Source organism: Excalfactoria chinensis, chromosome 1 (assembly GCF_039878825.1).
Source record: "Excalfactoria chinensis isolate bCotChi1 chromosome 1, bCotChi1.hap2, whole genome shotgun sequence".
Taxonomy (NCBI): Eukaryota; Metazoa; Chordata; class Aves; order Galliformes; family Phasianidae; genus Excalfactoria; species Excalfactoria chinensis.
The window spans coordinates 13,242,738-13,270,600 of record NC_092825.1 but is presented as its reverse complement, the minus strand read 5'-3'; the positions used below and the strand labels follow the sequence as shown (position 1 = coordinate 13,270,600).

Here is a 27,863-nt window from a genome sequence, read left to right as displayed (position 1 = left end):
CCCTTATCTTAAAGTACAGTTTGCTAGTCAGTGTTCAGCTGGAATGCACAAAGCACACTGGACTGAGCTTTCTTGATCTGAGACAAATGAGCAGGATGAATTGGCACATCCAAATGTCTCCTGGCCCTGTCATTATCCAGCATTATCAACTATTCCTCGTAGTTTTATCTGAAAACTTTCAGGGGTGGAAATTTCAGAATATCTGTGCACAGTTCTGACCACAGTAATTTTATGGCAATAGTTAAAACTAAATCATTAAAGTGAGCGTGTTTTTTTTGCTGATTGTTGATTATGGCGTTGGTTCAGCAAAGCACTTAAGAACATTCTTAATTTCACGTAAATACAGTAAAAAGTCAAATAGTCTGCCTGCATGTTCTGATGAGAGCAAACTTTGTTGAATTATGTTTTACACTAATGGTTTTTTTTGCAGTAATAAAGTGAGCCCTACTACTGGGAAAATTAATTGCCGTTTGTGGTCCAGCCTAATGAACTTGTTTTGTCTGATTTATGTGTGTAATTTCCATGAAAAAGTAATTCCTATGTGAATGGAGTATGTGACCGAGTACCTATTTTTTAATAAAAAGTACTAAAAATGAAAAAAATCATCTTGGGTGAGTCAGATTGGAATATGTTGGGTTCTTCTGTTTTACACAGATGCAGTTTGATTTCCTGGGAATAGCACTTTCAAAAGTGGCTAACTGCTTATAGTTCGTATATTTTTCAAAAGCATGTTTATTTCCCTAGTTCTTGATAACTGTGCAGTAGGTCAGAATGGCAAAAGGCTGCTCTACTTGATGTTACTGGGCAGTTGTTCAGTTTATTTCCATCAGCAGAGAATTGACAAGAGGAAGACAGAGCCCAACTACCGTGCATTACCTGCAAATGTGCATAGAGGCTACTAAATCGAGTACCCAATCAGCAGTGTTAGTTCTGGGAAAGAAAGTTGTCACTGGGCACAGGAACAGCAGAGACAATGTTTTCAATTCTCAGCAAGAAGTGGTAGATCGTTAGTTTATTAGGTATAGTTTAGATACAGGAGCATTTTCACTGTGGATTTTTATGAAAAATATAGTTCTGTGTCTGATCCAATCCCATTTGTATTAGTGCAAATTATGATTTCTGTATGGATTCTCCCTACTGTGAGATCAGAATGAAGGATGGATTAGATTGTGGGTAAAAATCCTGTTTTATTTCTAGAGTAGGTTGAAATCAATGTTCATAGGCTTAATTCAGTTGTACTCTATAATGGGAAAAGTATGTATATGTCAACCTGAATCTTGCCTGTCTTGAGTATTAGATACTATCAATCACAATTAAGACTCCTTTGTTGAAGAAAGAATATATTGCATATGAAAAGAAGAAACAGCATGATATTAAATGCCAAGGTGCAATAATTTTCTTCTGAAAGACTTCAAGTTATGTAAGGATTTTGGTATACTATGCAATAAGCACATGAAGCAATTTTGCCCCAGCTAACAATAATGTTAGACTATCTCGTTAGCCCTCTTAACTTCCAAATGTTTATGTGTTTTCTGCATTATTAAACATATCCTCTGTTGGGGGCTGGGGTAGATTATGACAGAATAGTGATCTTTATCCAGTGTTGTTGGTTATGGAATAAAAAGCTGATGGAAAATGATTGCCACAGAGCTGAAAAGATAATCGGATGCAGTTCATTACTCATCTTGTCAGCTGCTCCTGCTACAAGGGATTGTATCACAAGATGTTAATCTGCCTGTGACTAGATTTCAAAGCAAGCATTTTTATTTTGGGGAGGATATAGCTTCTTTCAGTTTTATGTAGTTTTCATATGAGAAATGGAACATTCCCAATTTAAAGTCTCAGAATGTTAATTGATGAAAAATATTAGCACATCATCGTGGGTTCTGCTACAGAAATATGATGATGTACTATGGATGCTGTTTAATTGCAGAGATTGTTCTTTTTAAGCTAGTGACGAGGTTGTATATCTACTGAATAGTGACAGTCTGTTGAGACGCCAAGCACTGAAAGACATCAAGCATAGACACAAGACAGGTTTGCACCAAAGAGAATCACTTCTACACATTTAATCACAATGTGAGTGCGCCCAGTACTCCCACATGTTGTCTACCAGCGAGGAGATTTGGTGTAAGTATAGTGGAGAACCAAATTCGTTGCTCACACACTATGGAAGTAAAGATGACGGGAATGCAATTTCAGCTAGATTACAGCTTCTGAAAGTGAAGAGCCCCAAAGAGCAGTTCTTTTCAGATATTGTTGGGATGTTGCTCACAGTGCTATATGAAACACGGGGGAAGGCTCATAAGCTTACCATTACGATGAGTTGTAGATCTGCTGTGTGCATTTCATGCAAGCAGTGCTGACTGCCCTTTCCTCTTCTCCTTCATTCTGCCCGTCTTCGTAAGTCCTCGAAGAAGTTGTCCAGGAGAGGGGAATGTTCCTTCAGTCTTTCTGCTAAGCTGGAGTAAAACATTCCTTTAGGAATTCTTTTTTTGTGTGTCCTTTATTAGTATTAATTGTTGTCAAATGGAATTGCATATTAGGTTTTTAATAGTTAAATTACAGTTTCCATTGTGATCTATAGCACAGAAGTAATCTGTTTGAATTCTCTCTTTAAAAAATAAGCAGTGAAGTACCTAAAATAAGAAAATAACATACTTAGATAATATGTAAGCAAAGAAATTTCAGGTTTAAACAAAATAAATAAATATTTTCTGAGTGGTCATGGTTGTATATGCACTTTTATACTCCCAGAAGGAGTATCTAATGCTAATGCCTTGTTGTATTCTTATTTTAGTAACTGCAGTCCTCCCATTTATATAGTGTTTGTGTAGGCAAAAGTATTCTCTGGTTCCTGCCACAAACACTTACATGTTTTTTTGTGTACTACTAATCAGCAGCTGTATTTCACCTCCTGAGTGACCACATCTCAGCACTGGACAAAGTGAAATATCACCATTCACATTATAGAAGCAACTAGTAATAATTCCCTAGGTAGAGTTTTCGGTTGTTCTGAAAATGGGACAGTAAACTTTTTTGTACCCTGAACATTTTTTGACTGAGTTGTGAGTCAGTATAAAGTCTGTGAATTTTCCATGTATTTTTCCACTCTGTTTCCTCGCACATAATACAGTTGAGTAGCCAAGACAAAGGCGCCTTGATAATTGAAAATTTTGATGAGTTAATTAATACCATTTACCCAGGTCTAGAGATGCAAGTTAATGGGCAGAGACTTAACTGGCACAGATGAGGCTACTATGCAAATGTTTACATGAATACATATGTATATGTGTCTGAATTTATATATATTATATGTGGATGTATAGTTACATGCAAATGTTACACATTTTCCCTCCGATATTAAATTTTCAGGTTTGTGTTACTGTTGTTTGTCACAATGCTGAATCACAATTAAGAATGGTGTGAATGGACAGTATGCAAGTTTGTTTTCAAGACCACGTTTAATCATTGCATTTTGTGCTAAGACTATTATAGAGGTGTAGGTGGTGATTACAGTAATGAAAGAAAGTTATTTGAAGGTGGCCTGTAAGTATTTTTCCACGTCCATTAGATGATTTAGAAATTTAATTGAGTTACCATGCTGAATAGGCAAATATTGTTCCAGGTTGGGATAGAGAATATGAAGGTTAATTAATTTATTTTATAGCTCATGTGAAAGCTCATTTATTTTATAGTAACTTTCTTATTTTAAATATGAAACTGTGAAATGAAGAACTGAGTAATTTCATATTTATGCTATAATAATCCATTTATCCAAAAAAAGACCTTTCGTGCAGTGCACCATATGAATCACTGTCCAATATTACTATTTTATTTTTCCCATATATGAAAATCAACTACAGTTTTACGGAAAATACAAATATAGCTATGAAATGGGTTAGTCTGGTTTCTAAATCTGTAAGTGTCCTCAGGCAGTCACAAATGCGATTCCATCATTCATGTTGATGTTAGTTTTCTGTGTTAATTCTCATACATTTTTCAGATATGAGCCTCCCATCATCCTGGATACCCAACAGCAGAAAAGACATTCTCTCTCAGTTCTTAACAGGACCTACAAATTTTATCCTTCTTTCTCTATTCTACCCCTTATCTCTACATAAGGGGTAGGATTGGATGAATTCTTTGTGAAAGCATAACGTGATATTTAAATATATATATATATATATATATACACATGTATATATACATGTTTCAGGTTTTTTTTTTACTGATTTGCAAGTTTTATATAAAGTTTTTGAAGTGATGGTTTTTGAACTGAAAACTTGAGCTTGCAGTCTTTCAATGACCGGATCTTCAAATTGAATGCAGTGGTGCATTCTGAAGACTCTCATTGCCTTGGCCAATACAAGAGAATAGTCTGTGTTCTTTTTTCCTCTGTCATCTGGAGTAGTAATTCAGTTTGGAATGGCTGTTATATTTGAAAGAGCGTATGTTATTTACAAGAACATGTGGTTTGGCTTGGTTTTTTGTTTTTCCACTTTTCCCATAGTAAGTCACAGGCAACACCGAAAGGAAAGCTCAGAAAATGCATCCATCTTTGACAGAGATTTCAGTGTTTAGCCCTTTACTTAAATGCATCTTTAGCTGTGAATGCTGTGCTTTGATTTAAAAACTTTGATCTTTCAGAGTGAATCAGAACAGAAACAGCCAAGTGCCAGTCTAAAATTCTTAGCATTGCTGACATCTGTAATCATTGCTGGGTGTTTTGCTTTTTCTTTCTGAGCATGTTTTGCACAGTTAGTGATTTCTTCAAACTGGTAAATTTATACAGGAAGGTCAGTATATTGTGTAGGTATATGAAGAAAAATGTTCTGGTGAGAGCTTTCATCTCCCATAAAGAGTTCAAGGCCAGGTTGGATGGGGCTTTGGGCAACCTGGTGCCCAAACTGGGAAGTTTTGCTGCCCAAAGCAGGGGGGTTGGAAGTAGGTGGTGTTTAAGGTCTCTTCCAAACCACTGGACAACTGCCCTGGCATCTAACTAGGGGGCTGGATGGAATGCTCACCACCATCTCTTGCAACGTTTTCTATCTCAAAGGCACAGACAAGAAGAGAGCAAAGGGGAGAAATGGAAACTATACCTTAATGTTTGACTTGATCTTTAAGAAGGTGGAGGGGAATAACTAAACAATTTGTTATTTCAAATGTGTCTTTTTTTCAAGAGTACGCTACCTCATTTCCACTTCTGTCAGCAAACCCTGTTGGCACAAGATGGTGAGGAGCCAACTGAAGTTTGGTGTGTTGTTTTTGGTTGTTAAGGGTTTTGGAACTGGAAATTCTTCTGTTCTGTGCAAACCAGAGCAGCATGGGCTAGTTCTGATTCCTGATTGCTATCTGTAAACATGTCGTAATGCCAGCAACAGTAATTGCTGTGATTTAGTCAGCATGAGAATCCCCACTGAATGAGAAGGTCATTGCAATGCAAAGAGTTTTTCTGACACAGTTCCAAGGTGTGCTGTTTCTTTCTACACTCATACCTTTTACAAAAGATTGATTGGCAGAGAGCTGGGAGCATTTCTCCCAAGGATAAGGGAAAAGATTTGAGAGATGACTGAAACTTTTATTTTTGTTTTCTCAAGCAATTTTTCTAGTTTTGAACTTGGGGAAAACTACTCAGTCTTCATTTACTTTGTTTTGGTTCTCAGTGTTGGTAAAAGAGCTGTGACTGGAAACATTTGCAGCATTTAAGATTCTTTGGAAAGTTTTCTTTGAAACCTTCTTTTCTTTTCTCCCTTGCTATCAGGATGGACAGGCGGATATTTTGTACAAATTTTGGACTGCAGTAACTCAGACTCTTTCTTCTCAGTTTCAGTCTGCAACAGACTGTAAGTATTCTGTACAAATGATTGGTAATGGATTTTGTAGTTATTGTGAATCTCTTATTTCCGTAAGTTATTTGCTCATTATCTCCTCTGCTAACAGCAGTGGTTCACTTAGTGCTGGGTCTGTGAATTTCTAATTTTGTGGGTTTATAACCAAACATTCCTAAATTGTAATCGAGCTTTCTGGGGAAGAAAAAAAAAGTTTTCTGTTCCATTAAACAGTCTTAATCTAATAAAACCCCATATTTAGGCCTACTGTATGTGGACGTAAAAACATTTGGGATGACATTATACTTTACAAAGTGAATGAGTTTGTCGAAATCGTAAGTAGTAATTTGATTTTAAAAAGCAGTTTATGCATTCTTCTGTTGTTGAACGCTCAGTTACAAAAGACTGATTTTAGCCATTCTTGCATAACTTCTAAATAGGAGCTGAGTTGCTTTAAAATTTTGTCTTGTCTAAATATAGATAACTGGTAATGTTCTGACAACACACAGTGTTGGGCACATATGTAATAAATAACTAGCAGATATAACCAACAATATTAAATCACATTATAAACATAAGAGTACTTTTGTCATATTAATGCAGCATGCAATTTGATAATACTTAGTGCTTTCACAAATACATCTTTCATATTTGTATAGAGTATTAAGTGAATCTTTTACAGATACAAAGTGCATAAAGTTTGCATTGATCTTCTGATCTCAGCTATTGCATTGGCCTTTCAAAATTTGATCCTGCTCTGCTAAATGGCAGAGTATAATTTGAGGAAGTAGCTGTTTGATTCATGTTCAGTGGTTGCTAAGTAATTAGATGATTGCAAAAGAAAATGTCTTCATCTTGTGTTAAAACATATTAATTTTACTGTTTGCCTTATGCATAGTTTAACAGTGGTAAGTACATACTAGGGATCTCATGTGTTCGTGCAGAATGTGTGCTAGCTATTTTCAGCACAAAGTTTTAGGGTTAAAATTATGACATCAGTTAATGAGATCAAGCAACATTTCAGAAAAAAAGGGTAACTCTTAGATTTTATCTCACTTTATCTCCTTCTCACTTTTAATGGTTTTTATATAAATTTTATATAAATTTTTGGAGCATTTGGATTTTAAAACTGAGTGCTGTTTTTACTTTACCACTTCTGAGTTCAGGGAAAACCGTTTACAACAATTAGACTCTTAATTTTTAAGTGATTTGTCTGATATAAAAATGTTCACCTTTAACATGTTAATTCTAAGTGATTGAATCCTCTGATGTGAATCATAGACTCTCAGGATTGTATAGATCAGAGGAATAGCAAAAAAAAGCACCAGCATTGTTCTGTGACCTAAAATAGCTCTGCATTTGGTAACAAATGTGCATCCTCCAGTATTCAGAATTAGAATGTACTTGAGTTGATGGGGTGGGCTAAGTCAAACGGGGCAGATGTCTAGAACTTGAAAAACCCTAGGAATGAATGTAACCGTGTTAATCTCCTAATGTAACGAGGAAATCCATGAAGTATGAGTGATGTTAGATGAAGATTAACATCAGTGTCTAAAGCAGTTGTACATTTGTTTCATTTCCTGTTACTTTTGGCAAGCTTCTACAGGCTGAGGGTAATGCTGAGTTTTCTGCCAGTTTTGCCATTCTTAATTTGTGTAGGAATTACATTTTAGGTACATTGCTTTAAAGGTGTGTGTAAAAGCACATTTTGTAGAGTTTGGCTCATAGACATTATTTGATTTAAATGAGAATCTTGAAAATTGCAAAGCTCCGTGCTTCTTCTCCTGCCAAGCCGTTGTTAGAAAATCTTCGTTCAGTGAATTCTAATCACACTTTGGATTAAAATGAATGATAGTGCTAACAATTAAGTTCGATACTAAACAGTTCATGTCCGTGACTGGTATATTTAATACACAATGTAAGATTCTCCTGTCCAGTATTTGAATTTTGGAGCTTATACTGGAGCTTTAGATATATATCATCATCAACTTCATTTAACATGATAGCTCATACCACTTTGAAAGTAGTTATAAATATTACATTAGCAGTGTCAAAGGGGGAATGACATGTCATCATTCATTGATTTAAATGCGAGGATGCAGGTTATTCTTACAAATCAAATAAATAGCTTAAACTTGGTAAAGCACATTACTACTTTATTTTGTAGCTTCTATGTTTTTGAAACAAGCTTTTGAAGGAGAATACCCTAAATTACTGAGACTTTATAATGACTTGTGGAAGCGCCTGCAACAATACAGTCAGAATATTCAGAGGAATTTTAACACAAGTGGAAGTCCTGATCTCTTTGCTGAACTGCAACAAATGGAGGAAGATGCACAGGACATATTCATGCAAAAAACCCAAGATTACGAGTATGTATTATGAAGCCTGATAAAATGCAATGTAAAGCTTGGTACTGTGCAGTAAAACAGAGTATATTTAAGAGTATTTGGTGGTTTTGCTTTGTATTAATTGTTTTAATGCTATTTCAAATCTGTGAGATTCTTGTTAGAATACATAATTAAAAGTGTTAGATTGACTTGTCCTTCTCAAAGTGCCTTGTAATATTACTTTGGAACTAGTTTTATTTTGGTTTCCTTGGGAAAAGAAAAAGCAGAATGATCAAAATTCAGTTGTATATATATTGCAATTACAGCAGTAGCTTTCTGTTAATGGTATCACAATCACTGGAGTGTGACAGACATTCACTTTGTAAGGATTCACAGTTTGTATGTTTATACACTGTAGAAAAGCATTATTTGATTGGCAGATATTGGAATGATCAAACTGTAACAGCCTTAAGATTTCTGGACTTTTGCAAAATAAAGTGGTTATTTTAGGTGAGATTTTGTCTTAAGGATATCTTCTGGATATTGCAGGTGTTTATAGAACTATTTATAGAACTGTTTCTTAAGAACATCTTGAATTGTGGGTTCCACATAGGTCTTAAAGAAAGGGCTAGGAATTGTCTTGAACTATGCAGGATGGCTGCCTGACCAATTACGTGATTCAAATGAATAACAAGCTGTTATGCAGTATTCACTTTTTTTCAAGTGTATGTGCTTGAATAGCAGGAAGAAAAAACATGCTGGATACTGTAAAGTTTGCATGGTCAGAAAAGGTTCAATGCTACTGGATACTTAACTTAAAATGTACTGATTTTGTCTCATCCTCACAGCCCAGAAAAGGCCTTGAAAGATTCGCTGCAACAATATGAAGCTGCTTATTTGTCAAAATCCTTATCTCGACTCTTTGATCCTATCAATCTTGTCTTCCCTCCTGGAGGTCGGAATCCTCCCTCTTCTGATGAGCTTGACAGCATCATTAAAACCATAGCCAGGTATGCACATATAATACATGTAGTCTCTGATGACTTTTTTTTTTTTTATGTTACGACTTCAGAAATGAGATTTTGTTACCAATAAAACATTGGTTACTCTTGAATTCTATAACTGATTATCATAAAAATTAAGTCAGGATTTCTCTTCTGTGTTTAGTTGTTCTGGAACAACTGAAATATTCATTTAGTTTAACTGCTGAAGCTTACAAAACATGAGGAAGAGAAATTATACCTATTGTAAATGTCTGATATCTTCATTATTCTGACTGTATCAAAGATAAAATAATAGCTGATCTTTTGCAAGTGATAACCCCTGATGTAAGTAATCTGTTACAGTAAAACTACAAGATAATAATTGCAGACGAGATTCCAGTTAGAGTTTGTAAAATGAGATACTTAAGTTAGCAGGGGAGTATTTTCACTCCTAAGAGCTTGGTAGGCACTGATCTCTGTAATGGAACATGAAAATGGTGGGCAGTGTTCTCACACTGTGAGTGTGCATGTCAGTGTGTGTGTATGCGTGTGTTTTTTGGTTAATATTAAATACTGACGCTGTACTTGTGACTGGGAGTTGGAAGTGCTCAGAAAACGTGTATCTGTGTGGCTGTTGGTGTTATTTTCCTCCTTGTCTTAGGAAAAGGGAAAATGGCATTCAACTCTGGGGCATGCAGTGTAAGAAAGACTTAAGGGCTGGAGTAACTCTCCTGTGAAAAGAGGGTAAAAGAGTTGTTTAGTCCAGAGAAGATAAGGCTTTGGGGAGAGATGGGGAGGGACCCTTTATAAGTTCTTGACAGAAACTAATCACTAACGGCATTACATTCACTTCAGATGCCTTTTGTGCTTGTCTGCATTCACAGTAGAGCATATATGAATGCAACCCCAGCAGATGGAGATCTGTGGGGTTCCATGAACAGGGAATACTGGAAGTGATGTAGAAGTCTTTTCTGTCTTCCATTTGTGCCCTGTCACTCCCTCGGTGCCTTTGTTACTACATAGTATTGCCTAAAACACGGCTTATTAGTTGTGTCAAGCTAAGGCATCCCCTGGGTATTTCTGCACAGCTCATGTAATTCCAGAGTTGAATGACTATGTATTCACCTGTAATGTTTGATGGCTGCTGCCAAAGCTTGAATGTAGTTAATTGCAGTCAATATTTTTGAATGGCTTACTAATAGTGATTTCATACTGAAGTGTCATTTCTAAACTTTGCTCATTTTTACCAGAATAGGAACATTCTGCACATAAAATTCCCAAATGACTTGTTAAATTGTAAACTGAATTACAATGCCTAGAAAGACTTGGTTATGTATTACTTCTTCTAAACCGACTTGCTGCATAACAGTGTATTTGTAGTTAGTTCTTTATCAAGTTATTAATTAAGTTATTAATTAACTGCTAAGTTATTAATTAAGATTTATGATCTTTGCTTCTAGTGAGTTAAATGTGGCTGCTGTTGATCCAGACCTCAGTTTAGCTGTGGCCAAAAACGTAGCAAAGACCATTCAGCTCTACGGTGTAAAGTCTGAACAGCTTGTAAGTAATTTACAAATGTTGGAAACTTCTATTTTTTCCTGTGTAGGATGTTCCCTTTTTTGTACCTTTTCAACATAGCAGCAATGCAATCTGAATTGACAAAACTTTTGAAAGTTTTCCACTTGGAAATATTTTGGGTCAGGTTCTACGTTCAAGTGTACAGTGTATGGATAGAAATGCAAGAGGTGTGTGTAACTGAAAATTGAAGGTATCTTATTAGTTAAAAACAATCTTTTTGTCTTTAAATAAAATCAAGACTATTCAATTCAGTTTAATCACGCTCTCTCCAAATAGCTTTAAAAATCTGAGATTCAATAGTAAATACTTTGTTTACCGTATCTGTTTAATGAGTTGTATTGGAAATCTGCAAACTAGCGTATGGGAAAGGAATACAGGAGAAGCAGTCATGAAGGCCATAAAGAATATTTAAAATTTTAAAATAAATCAATGTAATGGGGTTATTTTGCTATATTCTTAGAAATTATTTCTTAAGTTGAGTCTTCATTTAAAGATGCCAAATGATGGTGCCGTAATTTCAGACTACAGTTTCCTCAAAAAAGAAATCAGTGTGTTTACTAGGCTGGCAAGAAGCGTAAACACCAGGGTCTGCTGTGCTCATCGCCTCTATTAGAGTTTGAATCTGGCCAGTGGCTTGTTCAGGAGTGTGCATCATTTTGTGATCAGCCAGCTGGCAAGTTCTTAAGATGCCCTAAGAAAAAGGATTTGTGGAAGAAAGCTGAAAAATATGTGATTCGTGGCTTTGTGTTAGCTGTCTGTACCTAATATAATGTAGGGGTTAAGAGGGAATCTAAGCCCTTGAACTACTTGAATAACTTTATACTTGAAAATAAAACTTGAAGCTGAAAAATCAGGAAACAGGATTATTCAAGCTGGCAGAATAAACGTCCTTCAAGGATATACCTGCAAATTGTAAAACAGTATAAACTTGGTATGGCATTGCTACTTTTGTGGGAGGGGTTTGTTTTGTTTTTGCAATTTTAAATTTCCTTACTGATATATATCTTAAAAAAAAAAAAAAGAAAATAAATTAAACAGGAAGGATTCAACACAGTGTCAATGTGTAATAGTGTCATCTTTAAAACACTAAAAAACCTTCCCTCCAGCTGCCTCTCCAGAAGAGCATCTCTCCCATGTCCTACGTCATGCTTGCCAGCCCTGTGGGATATAGTCTAGAACATCTAAATGCTTTTTTTGTGCCTATTTTTGGGCAGACAGATTGAGCCTGAAATGTTCACCATGTGTAGAACAGGAGCTATGTCAGACACCACTTTTTCATTATACTTTTGTGGTGTAGCCAAGAGTGCAATCTTCATTCAGTCTTGCAACCCGGTTTACAATATTAGCTTTCTAAAGCTGAGGAGGGTGACCATTTAACATTTCTGTTCCAATGCCTGATTTCTGATAGCTATAGTATGCCAGTGCTAAAGATGGAAATTGAATTTCCTGGAGGAATTTACAACAAATTTACCTTCCAAATTAAAAGCAAACAAACAAACAAACAAAAAATGATAATTCTCCATGCAGGAAGATAGAGAGCTACTTTTCAGAATCATTTGGATTTTTACAATTGTTTTAATGTTGTTGGCAGGTTGTTCTACATAGATTTGAGTGGTGAGAAAGTCAAATAAGTGCGCAGTTCCAAAACTGCACAGACAGACTGATATCAGGTTTCTATTTTTTCAGTTCCTTTTAGATGAAATAATGATTTCAGATATATATATATACGTATATATATATGTACATTTTACTAAGACTTTATCATCAATTCTCCAGCTAGCTTTAGATAAGTAACAAGAAAAGTACTATTCAGGATTTTAACTTTGAGTAATAGCAGCATATTGCAGTACGGACATGCAGAATTAAAATGAAAGCAAGAACAAATGATCTTTTCCACTGAATCCAAAATGTCTGTTTCTATTGCTTGTGACTTTGTACACTTTCGGTTTGTTTCCTCTCCTCCTGTGCCTCAGACCTATTCTTGTATTAACCAGTTCAAATGATTTCACAGAAGATATAAATAACTACTTGTGAGCAGTAGGTAGATTTATTCTGTTGCTGGGTGAACCTATAACTTAATTAACCCTTTCTCAATGCCTAATGTTGTTGTATGCCAGGACGTGTTCAAAATTATTGTACTTGGTTCATGCACTGTAATTGTAGATGTTCTTACAATGCAGAGTTTGAAGAAATAATTACACTTAGCATTAATTAAAGATATATGTAAGACTATTACCTTTAACCTCATCACCCATCCTGTTTTGTTAGGTGATGCTGGGGAAGAGTGATGGGTGTATTTTCTCTCTTTCATTATTATTTTGTATCTTCTTGTTAACATTTCCCTAGTTAACACAGCTCAAGCATTCTTATAATGATTACAGACATCATTGCAAATTTCTGTTCAGTCTGCATTTCTATGTCCTTGTCATTCCAGATCAGAAAAGAAATTAAAAACTCTGATCTGGTATTTTGGATAAGAATGAAATCGTCTTTTTCTGAATTTGTACATTGTAATCCATTCCATACTTTATAACATACCTACTGCTTATCAAGACATTATATCAGTTAACTATTTCCTTGTACAGGTAAGGGCTCCCGAAGAAAAAACAAACAAACAAACAAACAAACAAACAAAAAACCACCGGATTTTAAGAGTTTTAAAGGGTTTCATTATTCCAATTTGCAAATACCCGAAGTTGCCATCCTGATTGGAGTAAATCATCATGTTTATCTGGCCACATAAGGGAAATCAAATGTTTCATCAGATGCTGACGATAAGTACAAATGAAGGGGAGAGATTCATGAGAAACTTCTAACTTGCATTTCCTGAAAACAAAGAAGTTGAGTAATTTTCTTTTTCTTCTTTGTGCGAATCTGTGCTGCTTAACAAAAGATCAGAGCTCACAAATCTGCCACTTAGATTTTGATCCATTTATGTAATTCGTAGTTGAGAAGAGATGGGCTTGTATCTCACCAGCATCTTCATTAGGTAGCTTTGAAATGGCAGCAGTAATTGCATGTCTGGATCCTCAAGGGTAATGCTCTCCAGATGTTTCTTGTCATGCACTGTAACCAGAAAAAACTTTTTGAGCTGGCACTACTATTATATGCGTGTATAGATATATATTTATTTATTAACTATATATGTAGAATCATAGAATGGTTTGGGTTGGAAGGCAACTTTAAGATCGTGTAGTTCCAACCGCCCTGCTGCATGCAGGGACACCTCCCACTAAACCAGGTTGCTCACAGCCCCAATCCAGTCTGGCCTTGAGTGCTTCCAGGGAGAGGGCATCCACAGCCTGCTTGAAAATGAGGGTTATGTTTTCCCTTTTCCGACCAGAGGGAACTTCAGCAGGCTGCCATGACCTTTCAAATTGGATGGATAGCAGCTTGACAGCTTCATCCACCAGTTGCCTCAGAACCCGTGGATGGATCTCGTCAGGTCCATCAGGACTTGTGCATCTTCAGGTTCTTTAGTTGCTCTCAAACCTGATCTTCACTTACAGCGGGCAGATCATTCAAGTTCTTATCTTTGCTGCCTGTAACTTGGGCAGTATGGCTAGAGCCCTTGCCAGTGATAACTGAGGCAAAGAAGTCATTGAGCACCTGAGCTTTCTCCACAACCCTTGTGACTAGGTCTCCAGTTTCCTTCCAGAGAGGGCCCACATCTTCCCTGCCCTTCCTTCTATCACTGATATACCTCTAGAATTTCTTCTTGTTTCCCTTTATGTCCCTGGCTAGATTTAACTCTGTCTGGGTTTTAGCTTTCCTAACCCGATCCCTGGCTGCTCGGACAGCCTCTTTGTAGTCCTTTCAGGTAACCCATTCCTGCTTCTGCTCCCTGTAGACTTTATTTTTGCTCTTAAATAATTCCAGGAGCTCCTTTTTGATCCAAAGAGGCCTTTTGGCATTCTTATCTGCCTTCCCTTTTCTTGGGATGTACTGCTTTTGGGCTTGGAGCAGATAGTCCTTGGATACTGACCAGCCTTCTTGGGCCCCTCTTCCCTCCAGAGCTTTATCTCATATCACCCTGTCAAGCAGTTCCCTAAAGAGGTCAAAGTCTGCTCTCCTGAAGTCCACAGTTGCAGGCTTGCTGCGCTCTCTCTTTGACGCCCCAAGCATCTTACACTCCAGATTTTGTGGTCACTACAACCAAGGCTGCCCTTGAGCTTCCCAGTACTCACCAGCCCCTCCTTGTTGGTGAGGACAAGGTCCAGCATAGCACCTTTTCTTGTGGGTTCCTGTAGAATACACCCTATGCGTACAATTGAGGCTTCAGTATTTTCTCCTCACATTCCATCATCTTGCATAACCTCTGTGGTGCATGCACGCCACTTTGAAGACTACTGCTTGGCTGTCCATTTTTGGAAAAGAGATGTGATTGATTTCAGGAGTCTTTTAAGTCCTTGGGTTTCTATTTCTTTGTGTTCTTCTTTCTCCCAGTATGCTTCTTAGAATCAGATACAAAAATGAAAATGATAGTCACTTTTTGATTGGAAGTAAGACAAAACTACATTTCCCTAACTTACCACCTGTAATTTTATCATCTACTGAACTGAATTTTGAATGTAATTTTTCTCATTACTGCAAACCTCTTTGTTGCAATTTTGCAATCACTGTGTTTTGGTTTGACTGCTGATAGGGATGTAATATTTCTCTTACTAATCCTTAGAACTGGATGTCTTGCAGAGACAAGTTATGAAACATTGAAACTAAAAGCTCTGGAAGGTCACGAGATTGGTACTTTGGCCAACAAGCAGAAAAATAAATTCTAAGATCCTTTGTCTTCATTGAGATGGCAGAGTCCCGTTTGGTCATCTAGTCTATTCCCTTTTCAATGCAGGACTATTCCAAGTAATATTTACTGTTGTCTTTTTTCGTTTCATTCTTTTGGCCTTTTGAGTGATTATTTCAATTATCTCATATACTATGAGTAGAAATGTAAGTACTGTATGTTCTTTTGTGCTATTTTTGTTCAGCTTTGCATGTGGGTGGATTGAAATACACTAACACACCCACCAACCACACCGAGGTGGGATGTGTTTTGCTGTGAACGTGACAATGCAGTTGTTTAGAAATGCTTGAACTTGAAGGCTTCTTAGTGGTTTGTTCCTAAGTGCTACAGCCATCCTGTCAGACTGTCTTTAGTAACTGTAGTCAGAGTCCCACGGTGGTCCTTCTTATCTTGCTGTCACTGTTGTGGAGGTTGCCTTTCCACCTATTACCATAAGGCTTAAGTGCCAGAGACAAGGGGGCTGGTCTCGTTTGACCATCAAACAAGCAAAGGACAATTGTCAGAGGAAGAATTGTAAAAATCAGGTTGCCCACTTGCTTTTTGTAGCAATGTTTGGAGAATCAAACCATCTTAAAAGTCGCTTTTACATGTAATGGTGTGCTTACCTGGTTTAGGCAAGCACTGGCTCACTGCTGTGCTCCCAGGACAGCAGGGCACATTCTAGCTTTACTCCAAGCCAGGGCGACCAGCTCAAGCTGGGCACAGCTTTCTCATTCACCTGGGAGCACAGACAGGGCAAGATCATGTCTGGATGTTTACAGACAAAGCAAGAACTTGAATGATCATATTACACTAGGAAGTTTTGTCCTATGGCTGGGGTAGTCAGAGGGAGCTGTGATTTCCTGTAATTAGAGAAAGTTCCTAAATATGGAATATTTGTGTTTTATGGAATTATAAATTTTAACAGATTGTCTAAAAAAAGGGATCTTTCCAAGAGACAAGAGGCTGCAGGCAGATGACTTAATGGAGATCTTACCCACTGTCAGACTTGTAAGCAATTATAAAGAGGAAGCACTCAAAAGATGGAGAAGGAGAGTGGGTGTAATGAGGGAGGAAGGAGATAGAGAATTTGAATATATATATTTTAAATTCTCTTAACTAAATATGGTTGGACTTGTGTCATATATCTTACAAAAGCTGATGAATGATGTGGAGGCCCAAACTACAGACTGTGTGCAGTGCTCTGGGAGAGCTACAAATCTATCCTTTGCCCACAGCTTATGGTAGGTGCTTGGCATCTGATTGGCATTTTACCCTGGGCAGTGAGTGTAGGATTTTCTGATTTACAGCTTTGCCTAGTGTAAGCTACCTGAATAATTTTCGGCTCTGGAGAAGAGAATCTACAGTCCTTCCTGGCTCTTCAAAGAATTCTTCCCCTGAGCTTCTTATGAAAACTTAAGATAGTATTTGATGTACTTTATACATTTCAAAGGAAAGATGCCTAAGACCCAGGAATAGAAGTAAATTCAGAGGTTGAAGAGAAGGTGTAAGTGTCTCAGAAAGTAGAGTCCCCACACTGCAGTTCAAATTGTTATGTATTTTCAAAGGCAGGACATCGATTCATCTGTTAAAAACCTCTGGTAGTAAACATGCCAAAAGGCAAAGTAAGAACTTGACATTCTGATCCCAGAGGCAATGGACTGCTGCACACTTGGTGCACAAGTATATTTGTCTGGATTTTTCTTTGGAGAACTAGGCATTGAAATTCTGGCTTGTTTTCAAGGAAAAGTCAGCATCAGCTGATATATGTGATAAAGAGTGGGCAGGCTGTTTCTCACTATTTGGGATCTCAGTAGTATATGGAGATTCATTTACATTTACTTAAGTAAATATCTGAGTTACGTAATGTTATATATGGTTTTAGAATGTCCACCAGTGGCAGAGCACTAGAGCAGTAATACGAGCAGTAATATGGTAGTACAAAAAGATTCTTGGGAAGTAACAGGGAAACCTTGAATTAGCCTTATGTTGTTTGTTCACGTTTTAAAACTATTTACTTGGACTAATGCTTAAATGTGAATCAACTCTGACACAAAAATTCTACGAGTAAAACTAACAGACATTATATCTAAACTTTATCTGTTCTGAGTGCTTACTGAGATCTCCCTCTCAACTGACTGGTGTCGAAGATTGTAATTGGAACTGTGTTAACAGAAAGTATTATTATCCATCATAATTAGGAGTAACATGTTTTTGATCACAGGTGTTCTTAACTGCATTATTATTTAAGAAAGAAAATAGCGGTAGAGAGGATGAGAAACACAAAAATGTAACCATTTGTTTTCATTTTAACTCCTCCTTCAGGGTTGATATATCCCAGTCACTCACTGCTTGTCCCCACAGAGTATAGACATAGAAAGAAATGCATCTGACTGACCTCAGAACAGTGAATGTAAGTAAATGAGCTTGGTCTCATCTGTTTGAAGGCAAATTTATATCATCGAGGCTTGTTCTGATTAGTGTTGGCCTCACTTCAAAGATCAGCAAAACATGCCTGTTTTTGCTACAGAAAGGCTGTGTATTAAATCGTTCCATGCTGTCGTTTTGATGTTTATGTTAATATCTGCCTCTCTGTCAAGAATCCAAGGTTAGCAAAGACTTCCGACTGACACTCAGGACCTACTTTACTCTCCCAGCTGTGAGCTTCCTGAGTCCCTGACTTGGGGTGGAATAGTGACATCTATCCCAGTGAATGGGATGCGCCCGGGCCCTGAGGCCAGCTGGCAGAAAGCAGCCTGGTGAGGGCTCTCCTCCAAACACAGTGGCTGCTTGCCACGGCCCTTCTGGGGATAATCTCTGCAATGTGAAGCCCTGCTCCATCTCTGGAGATCAGCTGGGAGAACAGTCACTTCTCAGGCCAAACACTTGCTAAGGACTGTCCCAGCAGTTTAGCAGTGGAGATGATCATTTGCACAGTCCAGGAACCTTTCCTGTAGCTGTTTAATTTATTGCTGTGGATGTAGCCAAGATGTGAATGAGATCGAAAGAGAGCAGCATGCAAAATCTGTTCAAGGGGAAGCTTAAAATGCTGACAGATTGGGGTAATTTTTACTTGCATCTGGAATTCTTGCTTTCATACTTCTGATGTAAATAATCTCTGAGGCAAAAGTTGGGAGATGCTGATTTATTCTTTAGGAGCATTTCTGATCCTAAGATTTTCTTAAAATGCCAGAGCTTCAAAAGATATTCTTTCCTAAACATGTTTTTCTGTCGGTGATGCTTGTCAGCTGTACGTGACTGCTTTTCATATAGCATTTGCTGTTTCTACCAGATTCTTAGCCCTTGAAAAGAGCACTTTTCAGTGGCGGTGTGGCTGGTTTGCAGCTCCACGTATTGCTGGCTGTGTGCTAGGAAGCTCTCGGATGTCAGGTCTTCTCAGTGTTCAGGAGTTTCTTCTGGTAGCCAAATCTTTCTTTGAACCAGCTGAGATAACAACTTCTTGTGTGCCAGTGCAACCAATGCCTTCTGTAATTTAGTGTCCTATTTTTAGTGAATGTAATGGATTGATATATAGGCTGAGGAGCATCCATCTGTCTGTCATGCTCAGATATTTTTAGAGCACTGATCTTTGTCATGCTGATCAGCACCAAATGCATTACATAAGATTAGCATCAAAATATATATAATGAAAAGTCAGCTTTGCTGCAGTTGTTCTTAAATTATTTTTAGTATTAACCACAAAATTTGTATGGCTCAGTGCATTATCCCATCACTGTGTTCTATCTCTACTCTGTAGGGATCATTTTAAAGTTGAATTTCTCTTCTCTTGCATCCTTCCTATCACAGGCTTTCTTCCTGAGGCTTCAGATAAGATTTGTAGAATCACAGAGTCCTTGGAACTGGAATGGACCTTTAAAGGTCATCAAGTCCAACTCCCCTGCAATGAACATGGACAGCACAGATAGATCAGGCTGTCCAGAGTCTGATCCAGGCTCACCTGGAAGGTCTCCTGGAGTGGGTTATCCACCACCTCTCTAGGCAGCCTGTTCCAGTGCCTCACCGCTCTCACTGTACGAGACTGAAAGTCAGTGATACATGTTACAAAGATTTTAATAAGTGCCTGCTTTCCACTAAAACTGAAGCTGAGCCGAACGATTTGTCTCTCATTGTCCTTCAACACTGTTTATAGTTGAACTTGAAGGTGCAAGATTCCAAATTCTGCTTTACTTACATCCTCAGCTACTGCATTGTCCTTTAATGTTGCTTCAGCAGCTTATCTCGTACTGTTACCTTTAATGATATTTTCAGTTTTCCACTTTTACTGAATATTCAGTGCTGATATCTCACCGTCAAATATCTCTGATCCACTGGCTAGCTATTTAGAATGGGGTGGAATTGGGTTTTTTTGGGTTTGCAGAGGCAGATTGTGAGAAAACCGTCTGTGTTGTTCTTACAGTGTTCTAGAAAATTTCTTTCTTTCAAATTTACTGTGAAAAAGCTGGTCATTGCCTTGAAGTGTGTTTATAAACGAGTTTGTAATTACTAACGTTTAAAATAGATGACAACGTTCTGCACATCCCTCTCATCATCGTAACTATGATATTGTCACAGAGTAGTCTTTTCCTTGATTTCTTTCTTTGTGGGCTGATGGTGCATTTGATATATGGTAGTCAATATAAAATAGGCTGCAGTTTATCTTTGGTGATGAAGTTCTGAAAGCTGAATTCTGTCATGCAGTGGCTTCACAGATCTTCCTGAGTATTTCTTCCTGAGGTTACAATGAAATGTGCTCTTTGTTTATACTTTTAAAAGTCAATCTCTGATTTATTAATGTTTCTCCATAGTTTGTAAACCTTGTTACAATAAAGAGGATGAGGAAAGAAAATGCTAGAAGGCCGGGTGGAATAGAGAAACAGCACTTAATTCAGCTCAAACTCTGAACTGAGGAAGAGACAGCATATTTACATGGAATATTCATAATGTCATTTGTTGAAGAAAAAGCGTCTGTCATATTTGATTGAGGAAATGAAGATTTACATAAGCTGTTTTCAGTGGGTTATTTAGATTATAAGCAATATGAATGGCTTCTTTTTTTCCAGAATCTGAAAGGCTAAGGTGTATTATGAGGATCCAGAGACTATAGTGGAGCATCTTGCCGCAATCATTGAAGATGTTGAGAAATGTAGAAATGTGAAATGTGGTTTAAAAATTGAAATAATGGAAAGATAAACTAGTTGAATGAGAAGGACTGGATCTGAGTCTTTTCTTAGCAATCATGGAGACAGTGTTTTTTTCTGAATCTCGCTGTCTATACTTAGTGAGTGACTGCAAAAAGGCAGAAAGGGGATAGACTGAAAAAGTTCTCCATTGTCTGCTGAGTCAAAAGTAAAAATATCCAAAACTCATTGCGAGAAAGAAAGTTGTTGATGTAGGAAGGCTATAATTCTGCTTTCTTCTTGGGGAAATGGAAAGGATTAGAACCTCATTGATGGAAGAAAGCACTTGCTGGACTGACTTTACTGAGATAGGTATTCCTGAAGGGAAATGTACCTCATACCAAGCAAAAACAAAATTGTTTTGCTCATTTAATTTGTATGAAGTCCTTGAATTAAATGTGTTACACTAACAAGAAATCTTAGGATGTGAGCTAGTTCTCTGTTTACTGCCCGAACTATGAGGTTTAGGTATCTTTACTTCCTGCCCCCTCCCCCCCCAGACACTCCTGTCTGATACAGCTAAATTTAACTAGCTGAATAATTCAATGAAGTAAGGGAGAACAGGGAGATGGAGAGAGCAGACGCTTCCTGGAATCAAATTCTTCCAGTGAAGTGAAGATACTGCTCATATGCTACGAATTTTGTACCACCTTTAAACTCCATCAAATTTATGAGACCTGTGGTGGTTCTGAATTGAAAAGTATGATGAGTTCTCTCTGTAATGGCATGTGGTAAATTTCTGATGGTCATTTCTTAATGCGTTTTTACAAAAGTTAATCTACATCTTACATTAGGTGGTGTTACATTGAACTCAGAGTTTTCTTTTGAGAGTGAAGCACTATTCAGGACATGTTCTAACAATGAGATTTGTCTGACAGTTCCAGGGAAATGTATCCAGTCCACCTGTCTAAGTGTCTAATATTGTGAACTTTGGGAGGAAGTATGAAATGTAATGAACTCACAGGTAGTCAAGAGCAATACTGAAATGACACTTTGGGAAAGGTTTTCTGTAAATAACAGGTCAGTTGATGTAAGTAATGTAAAAGATGAAGTTTTCCCCACTTCTCTTTGAAACAGGTGCATTAATTGTTTTACAGTAGTACTTGGAAGACACAGTGTTACTGTCATTGAAAAACTTGGAACTGTACTATATAAATGAGAGAACATAAAAATATGAATTCAGTATTAGGCACATTAAAGGAATTCATTAATAGGTATTTAAATAGAATATGTAGGAGGCTATTATATACTAAAATAATTTCAGAAAAGGTTACTATTCCACAGTAAAATAAGAAAACCGGGAGCTGACAGTGGGTCTAATTTGAAAATGGTTTGAGGTTAGCTAAGGATCTCCTTTGTTTTAATGGAAGGATCAGAGGAGTTATGTACGGAGATTCACATTTATTAGGGAGCTACTTATAATGGCTAGAAAATACTAAGAAATAGCTGATAGATCACTTAAAAAAAAAAACAAACCAAACATATAAACTTTAAAAAATGAATTAAAAATCTAGAGGAGAGAGTTGCATTAAAAAATAACTTCATGAACCATTTTCTTCATTCTCATGTTGTCTTTTGCTGGTTAGATCGTGACTCACATAACAAATGTGTGATGTTAAGTGATACTGGCTAAACTCCAGAAAAAATCATCCAAGCATAAAAGGCGGCTTTCGAGAGTACTACGTGCTTCATTTCATCTTGCCGGGAAGGTGGCTAGAAGACTTGTATACATCTAGCGTGCAGTTTTGTTGACAGGTAGAAGAAGAGCAAGACTGCACGGTTCTTACTGCGTTTTGTTATACTGTGCTCTAAATCATCTCCTGCCAAGTTAATCCTATTATTTGGCAATTGATTGGCAATAGTTCAAAGTATGTTAACATCGTAATGGATTTTGTATTTTATAATTATGGAGCAACTCTAATTAGAGTTTGACAGTGTTATGCTCCTTTGTAAATTTCCACAGTGTAGAAGTATTAGATACCCAGCTAATGTGTGGACGGGATACAAAAAATGGCAGATGGCAATTAAATAAATTGATTACACTCTTTATGTATGGATGAACCCTATGATGTTGGACCTCCTGATTTGGTGTGTCTTGTGGATAGATGGATGCTTTTCTCATCTGGAAGTACATTCTCAGTAGTCCACTTTGTTAGGACCAACAACTACTGTGATGACATAACATGTGATTAATCATTCAGTCATTATTCTGGAAAGCATGGAAAATTTAGTAATGTGTTACAGTCAGAGATATCAGGACCAACACACGTTGTCTCTGAAATCCTCTGGAGACTTGGGTTAGGCAGTTGGGTAAATGGGAGCCCTGAAAAAATGTCAAATGCAAGGAGCGTGATTTTCAGTTGGCAAATGATGGCAAGTGCTTTTGGTTCAGGATTTGCTGAGATTCCTTAAACAAACTGGTTTTAGGTGAATGAGTGCCAGCTGCTTTTGGAAAGTGAAGTTGTTTTAAGGCATCTCATTTTTTGAAGGACCGTGAAATCGCTTTTGATGATTTTGACCATTGCTCTTTGTCTCTTGTGCTTCAAAACATAGAGATAAACCCTGTCATTTCTGTTACAGAATGATCATTTGCTGCTTTCCTTCAATTTATTCTGGTTTTGAGAATATTAAAGAAGAAGGGGAAAAGCACATATCCCTTAGGGAACAATCTGATGGTTGCTGTTGTTCTAGCATGTTTAGTATGAGCGTGACAGTGGCTCATTTTTCTTTGGTCAAGGAGTTAACTGTCCCTCTCACATGTTAGTTTCACATGTTTCTTCCCAGAATGGTTACTGTGGAAGATTTTGAATGCCTTCACCAAGGAGCTTTTCTTCCTATATTCCTCAAATGTAACATTTCCATTTTTCTGAAGAAACAAAACACAAAAAATAAAAAATTAAAAAATTTAAATAAAAGAAAAAAAGAAATGCTGGAAGCTGCAAGAATGTCCTGAGGGTGCAATAGAAATGTTTTTATGCTTATTTTACATTTTTGCTTGAACTCACAGATGATTTCCCCCCTTCGCATCTCGAAATATTCCATCTTTGAAAAACTAGAAGTCATTTCAAGAACTTAAATTCTTATTTATGATTTATTATTAAATTTTAACTGGCTATTTTTAAAGCAGGGCATTCGTTTTAATTTGTCCTCATTTACCAGGGACCTCACGTATCCTCGATTCATTCATATTTTACACTTCCAGCCTTTAAATTATGTCTCTAATTTTTTTGCAAATTGTTCTCTGTGTACTGGTACATCAGCTGGCATAGCTAGTGGGGTTCAGATTGTTATGTGCTTTGCTGTTAAACAGTGTTATATTTTTACAAGAAACGGCAAACTGATTCTGGTAATCTTTTGTTTTACTTAGGTGGAAAGAGATTGTGAAAGGCTCCTTCAGCCATATGGGGAACATTAAACTAAATAGTAAATCATCCCAATTATTTGTAGCTTATGGGAGAAATCCCAGGGCCGAGCCCTATTGACTCAGAGATTCTGTAAATGGATTCTGTGTTTTATAATAAGTTGTTATGATCAGGCAGGAGGCCAAGTACCAGATGGATTGATTGCTTTCTGCCAGAGGTATGGCCACATCAGCTGCCTCTATTAGGAATGTATTTATTCTCGAAAATGTCAGCTTGACAATTGGAGTTCAATTTGTGCTATCAAAACATATTAGTCTCATGATCCTAGAGTTAGATCAAATGCGTTGTTGAGAGGCACTACTTTAGTCTTGTTTTGATTTAAGATCTTCTCAGTACTCCTAAATTACAATGTTGTTTCCTGCTCTTTAAAGAGTGGGTTTGCTGAGGCTGTTTTAAAATAGAGAAATGAAATAAATGGCGTTTTCTAAAACTGTCATGAAGGATGCACAGAAGATCATGGTTACTTCCTGTAAAACTGAGCTTTGTCACAAAATGTGTAATCTGGGAAGGGAATGGTAGCAGAACAGCTAGCAAATCAGCGTCTCTTCTGAGCTGCCACCTGTTGCAAGCAGGGAGGTTAGGCACCTCCAGTCAAAAACAGATTACAGGAAAAGATGCGTCAGGAGGTTGGAACATTCCAACCCAAGCCATTCTGTGATTCTGTGGTTCGTGGCGAAAACAGGAATTTACCCTGAAGAAATCACAGCATTTGTCTTAACGTGAAATCAAATCCATGGCCATTAAATTAGATATCTCTTCCTAGACAGTACATGTGCATCTCTGTTGTTGCTCTCGATTCCCACCTGCAATCTGGAGGCAGGGCGATCATGTTTGTGGTTCATATTAGTGAAGGATACAAACTAAAGTAAAATGCTTCGCGTGATTCTGAATTAGATCAGAGCACAGTGCCAAGTTACGGCTTACAGTCCTCTGCCATGTGAGGCTGAAGCAAATTCAGCTGGCTTGTTCCTCCTTGTGACACATTTTTTGTGTATCAGCTTCTGTAAGTGTCATTTTGGGTTCAGTAAACTCCTCAGTAAATTCATCAGCTATTTCATCTGTATATTGCTGGACTGGGGCAGTTCTTGCACTACTGAGCTTTATTTCCTTCAGAAACCCTATTGTAAACGAAGTGCTTGAGGAGAACAAAATGAAGGCAGAAGCTTAGCTGAGACTCTGCCTGATGGTAGGCTTTGGGCAAGAATTTCCTTAGAGTAGCAGTTCAGTTTAGCAGGAACTTCCATGTGCTGCCTATCTCAGTTCTTCAGTACCCACAAAATGCAATATTAGCATATATACCCGTGTTATCAGACATTTTTTCATGCAGAGCTGTATACAACTTGAACACTGCTGTCACAAGGGCATTATGGTGAGCTGAGTTTATAAAAGATACCTGTAAGAGGAAACAAACTTAGTTCACGTTACTTCTAGTTCTGTATTTCAGTTTCCCAAGTTTCATTTCTAATTTCACTAAAATGAACATCTCAGTCAGTTATCAAGAAAATAGGAGGGAAGATTCACCTCCTGTAACTTAGTTACCTATAATGAAGACACTTTTAGACATTGAAACCAGATCTGGATTCCCTTCATAATCAATGGTGAGGGGAAGCCCGGTGTATTTTAAGCTTACATGTTAGGATGAAATTGACAGTGCCCTAGAAGGGTCTGTCTTACGCCGTTAATTTCAAAGGGATCTATGAATGACCATTTTGGCTGTAGACACAAAATCAGCTGAGAAGACTCTTCATTCATATCTCAAGATAGGCAAAACTTAGGATATAAAAGCATAAATGATCCTTCAGTTATACTGTGTTTTTGTTCTGCAAGCATTTTCAGATAGAAGCCCTTATTTTGTGAACTTTAAAGGATTTTTAGGTAGAAGTATCCTTAAGACCTATCCATGAGTGTTTTTCCAAATGTTAATCCATAAGCTTTAAGTAATGATGTGATGTGGGTCTGTGCTGTAGGACACAAGCTGGTTCTGAACATAGAACCCCACTCCCTCATTCAGTCTGGTACCAAGTTTGTGGCTTCCACTATCAGCTTTGAGTCTTTGCTCTGCTCAGATGTTTCATGCCTTTCTCTTGCAGTGTATCTTGATGAGGTCCTTCCTACTCGTTTCTCTAAAAAATAGACAAATCTGTCTCATGAAAAATCACCCGAATTGCTGGTCCTCAGATTATGTTGAATTGGATTTTTAAAAGAAAGTTTTCTAACCTCCTTCCAGCTGCTACACTGAGCAAATTTCAGCCTCCTGCCTTAGAGAATGTCAAAAGGGCAATGCCTCCAGTGTTCCACCCTCATTTCAGTCTAACAGTTATCCTTTGAGGTTTCTTGAAATGCCCAGCAGAACAGCAGCTCATTTTCACATTCTTGAGTGTGCCGTGAGAGAGCTCTTGTGATGCTTGGAGCAAAAGCCCTCATTGTGTTTGCTGCCTGGGACCTTTCTCTCCTCACTAGCATCTAATAATGCCACTGTGCTGGTATTTCATGCTAGCAAAGGGAGCCAATACTGATGTGTTACCTATTCTAGAATTACCACTTGCTGGGATAAGGAGCACCTGTGCTTTGCTAATGCCCACAGAATCACTGTAAATAAATTAAAAGGTGAAAGTGAAATCAGATCACTCGGCTGAAGTGAGAATAAGAAATCTATTGCTATGTTTAAGGACAGATACAGAAAATTGGAGCAGTTACAGTCCTTGTTGCTACACATTTAGGTTCAGCCTCTGCATTGTTCCTTTGGGTTTGTTTTCAGCTAGCAGACTCGAGCCAGCCTGGCTCCCAGGGCAGTTGATCCCTGGAGATGGGATCTGATCTCCCAGCCCAACACTGTCTTTTAGCTGTTGCTTTCCCCAGATAAATTCTGTTTGGTGATGAAGCCACCCCTTCTGTCCTCCCAATTTCTATTTACCATAAATTCACCCTTCTGGCACTCTGCAACTCTGGATAACTATAAGTGATTAAAAAGGAAACAAATGCTGTCTCTACTGCTCTCTTCAAAAGGAACCGTGTCTTAACAGCTGAGTGGTTGTGGCTTAGTCACACTTACTTGACTTAACCTATTTACACAGTGCAATTCCCAGCAGACAGATAACAGAGGAAGAGTTACATTACCACTGTGCTAAAGTGCATGAGCTACATGCAGCACAGCATTTCAAGAGTTATTGCTATATAAATGAGAGTGATGACTCTGATTCATTGGTAAAACCAACTATGATGGAAAAGAAAGTGAGGATGATTTGTGTCGAAGATAAATGGGCCATAAACACAGTCTGTTGAGACTGGGGAGACACAATGATAGTATTTTCTTACCTGGATACACTGAATTGTGATAAAATCCCTGAAATCCACATATATGCCATTGGTGAAGTGGATGTAGATGAACTGTTGGGTAGACCTCAAGACAGAAGATTTTTTAAATCAAGACCATAGAAATAATTGAGATTACAGCAGAGGGACCACATGAAATTCTGCTGTAGCTGTAGCTGTAGCTGGAAGGAGCGATTTCCATGGCATGCCTTGTGGGACGCCATCCCAGGGAGCCCTGGGCTGCTCAGTGCCTACTGCTGCTTCCCAGAGTTGTGTTTTCCAGACCAGTGATTTTCTTTTGAAATACACAAGGGAGCAGCACATCTTGCTGTCAAAGTTCAAAGTGATTAATTTGAAGAGAATTCAATATTGGAAATAATCTTAGAAGGATCAGTTGCTTTTAAGGCTTTCTTTTTTTTTGCCTGTGAATCTGTATTGCTCCAGTGCTGAATG

At 37.6% G+C, this 27,863-nt stretch overlaps 1 protein-coding gene across 1 annotated transcript in view; it reads left to right on the top strand.

The window, feature by feature from the left end:
* Window positions 1–27,863, top strand: part of COG5 (component of oligomeric golgi complex 5) — a 178,631-nt gene that overhangs the window by 124,635 nt on the left and 26,133 nt on the right. Inside the window, exons 11-14 of the mRNA XM_072350510.1 lie at window positions 5,765–5,846; window positions 7,999–8,203; window positions 9,010–9,171; window positions 10,605–10,704. Of these exons, the coding sequence (XP_072206611.1) occupies window positions 5,765–5,846; window positions 7,999–8,203; window positions 9,010–9,171; window positions 10,605–10,704 (549 nt within the window). The remainder of the gene's footprint in view (window positions 1–5,764; window positions 5,847–7,998; window positions 8,204–9,009; window positions 9,172–10,604; window positions 10,705–27,863) is intronic.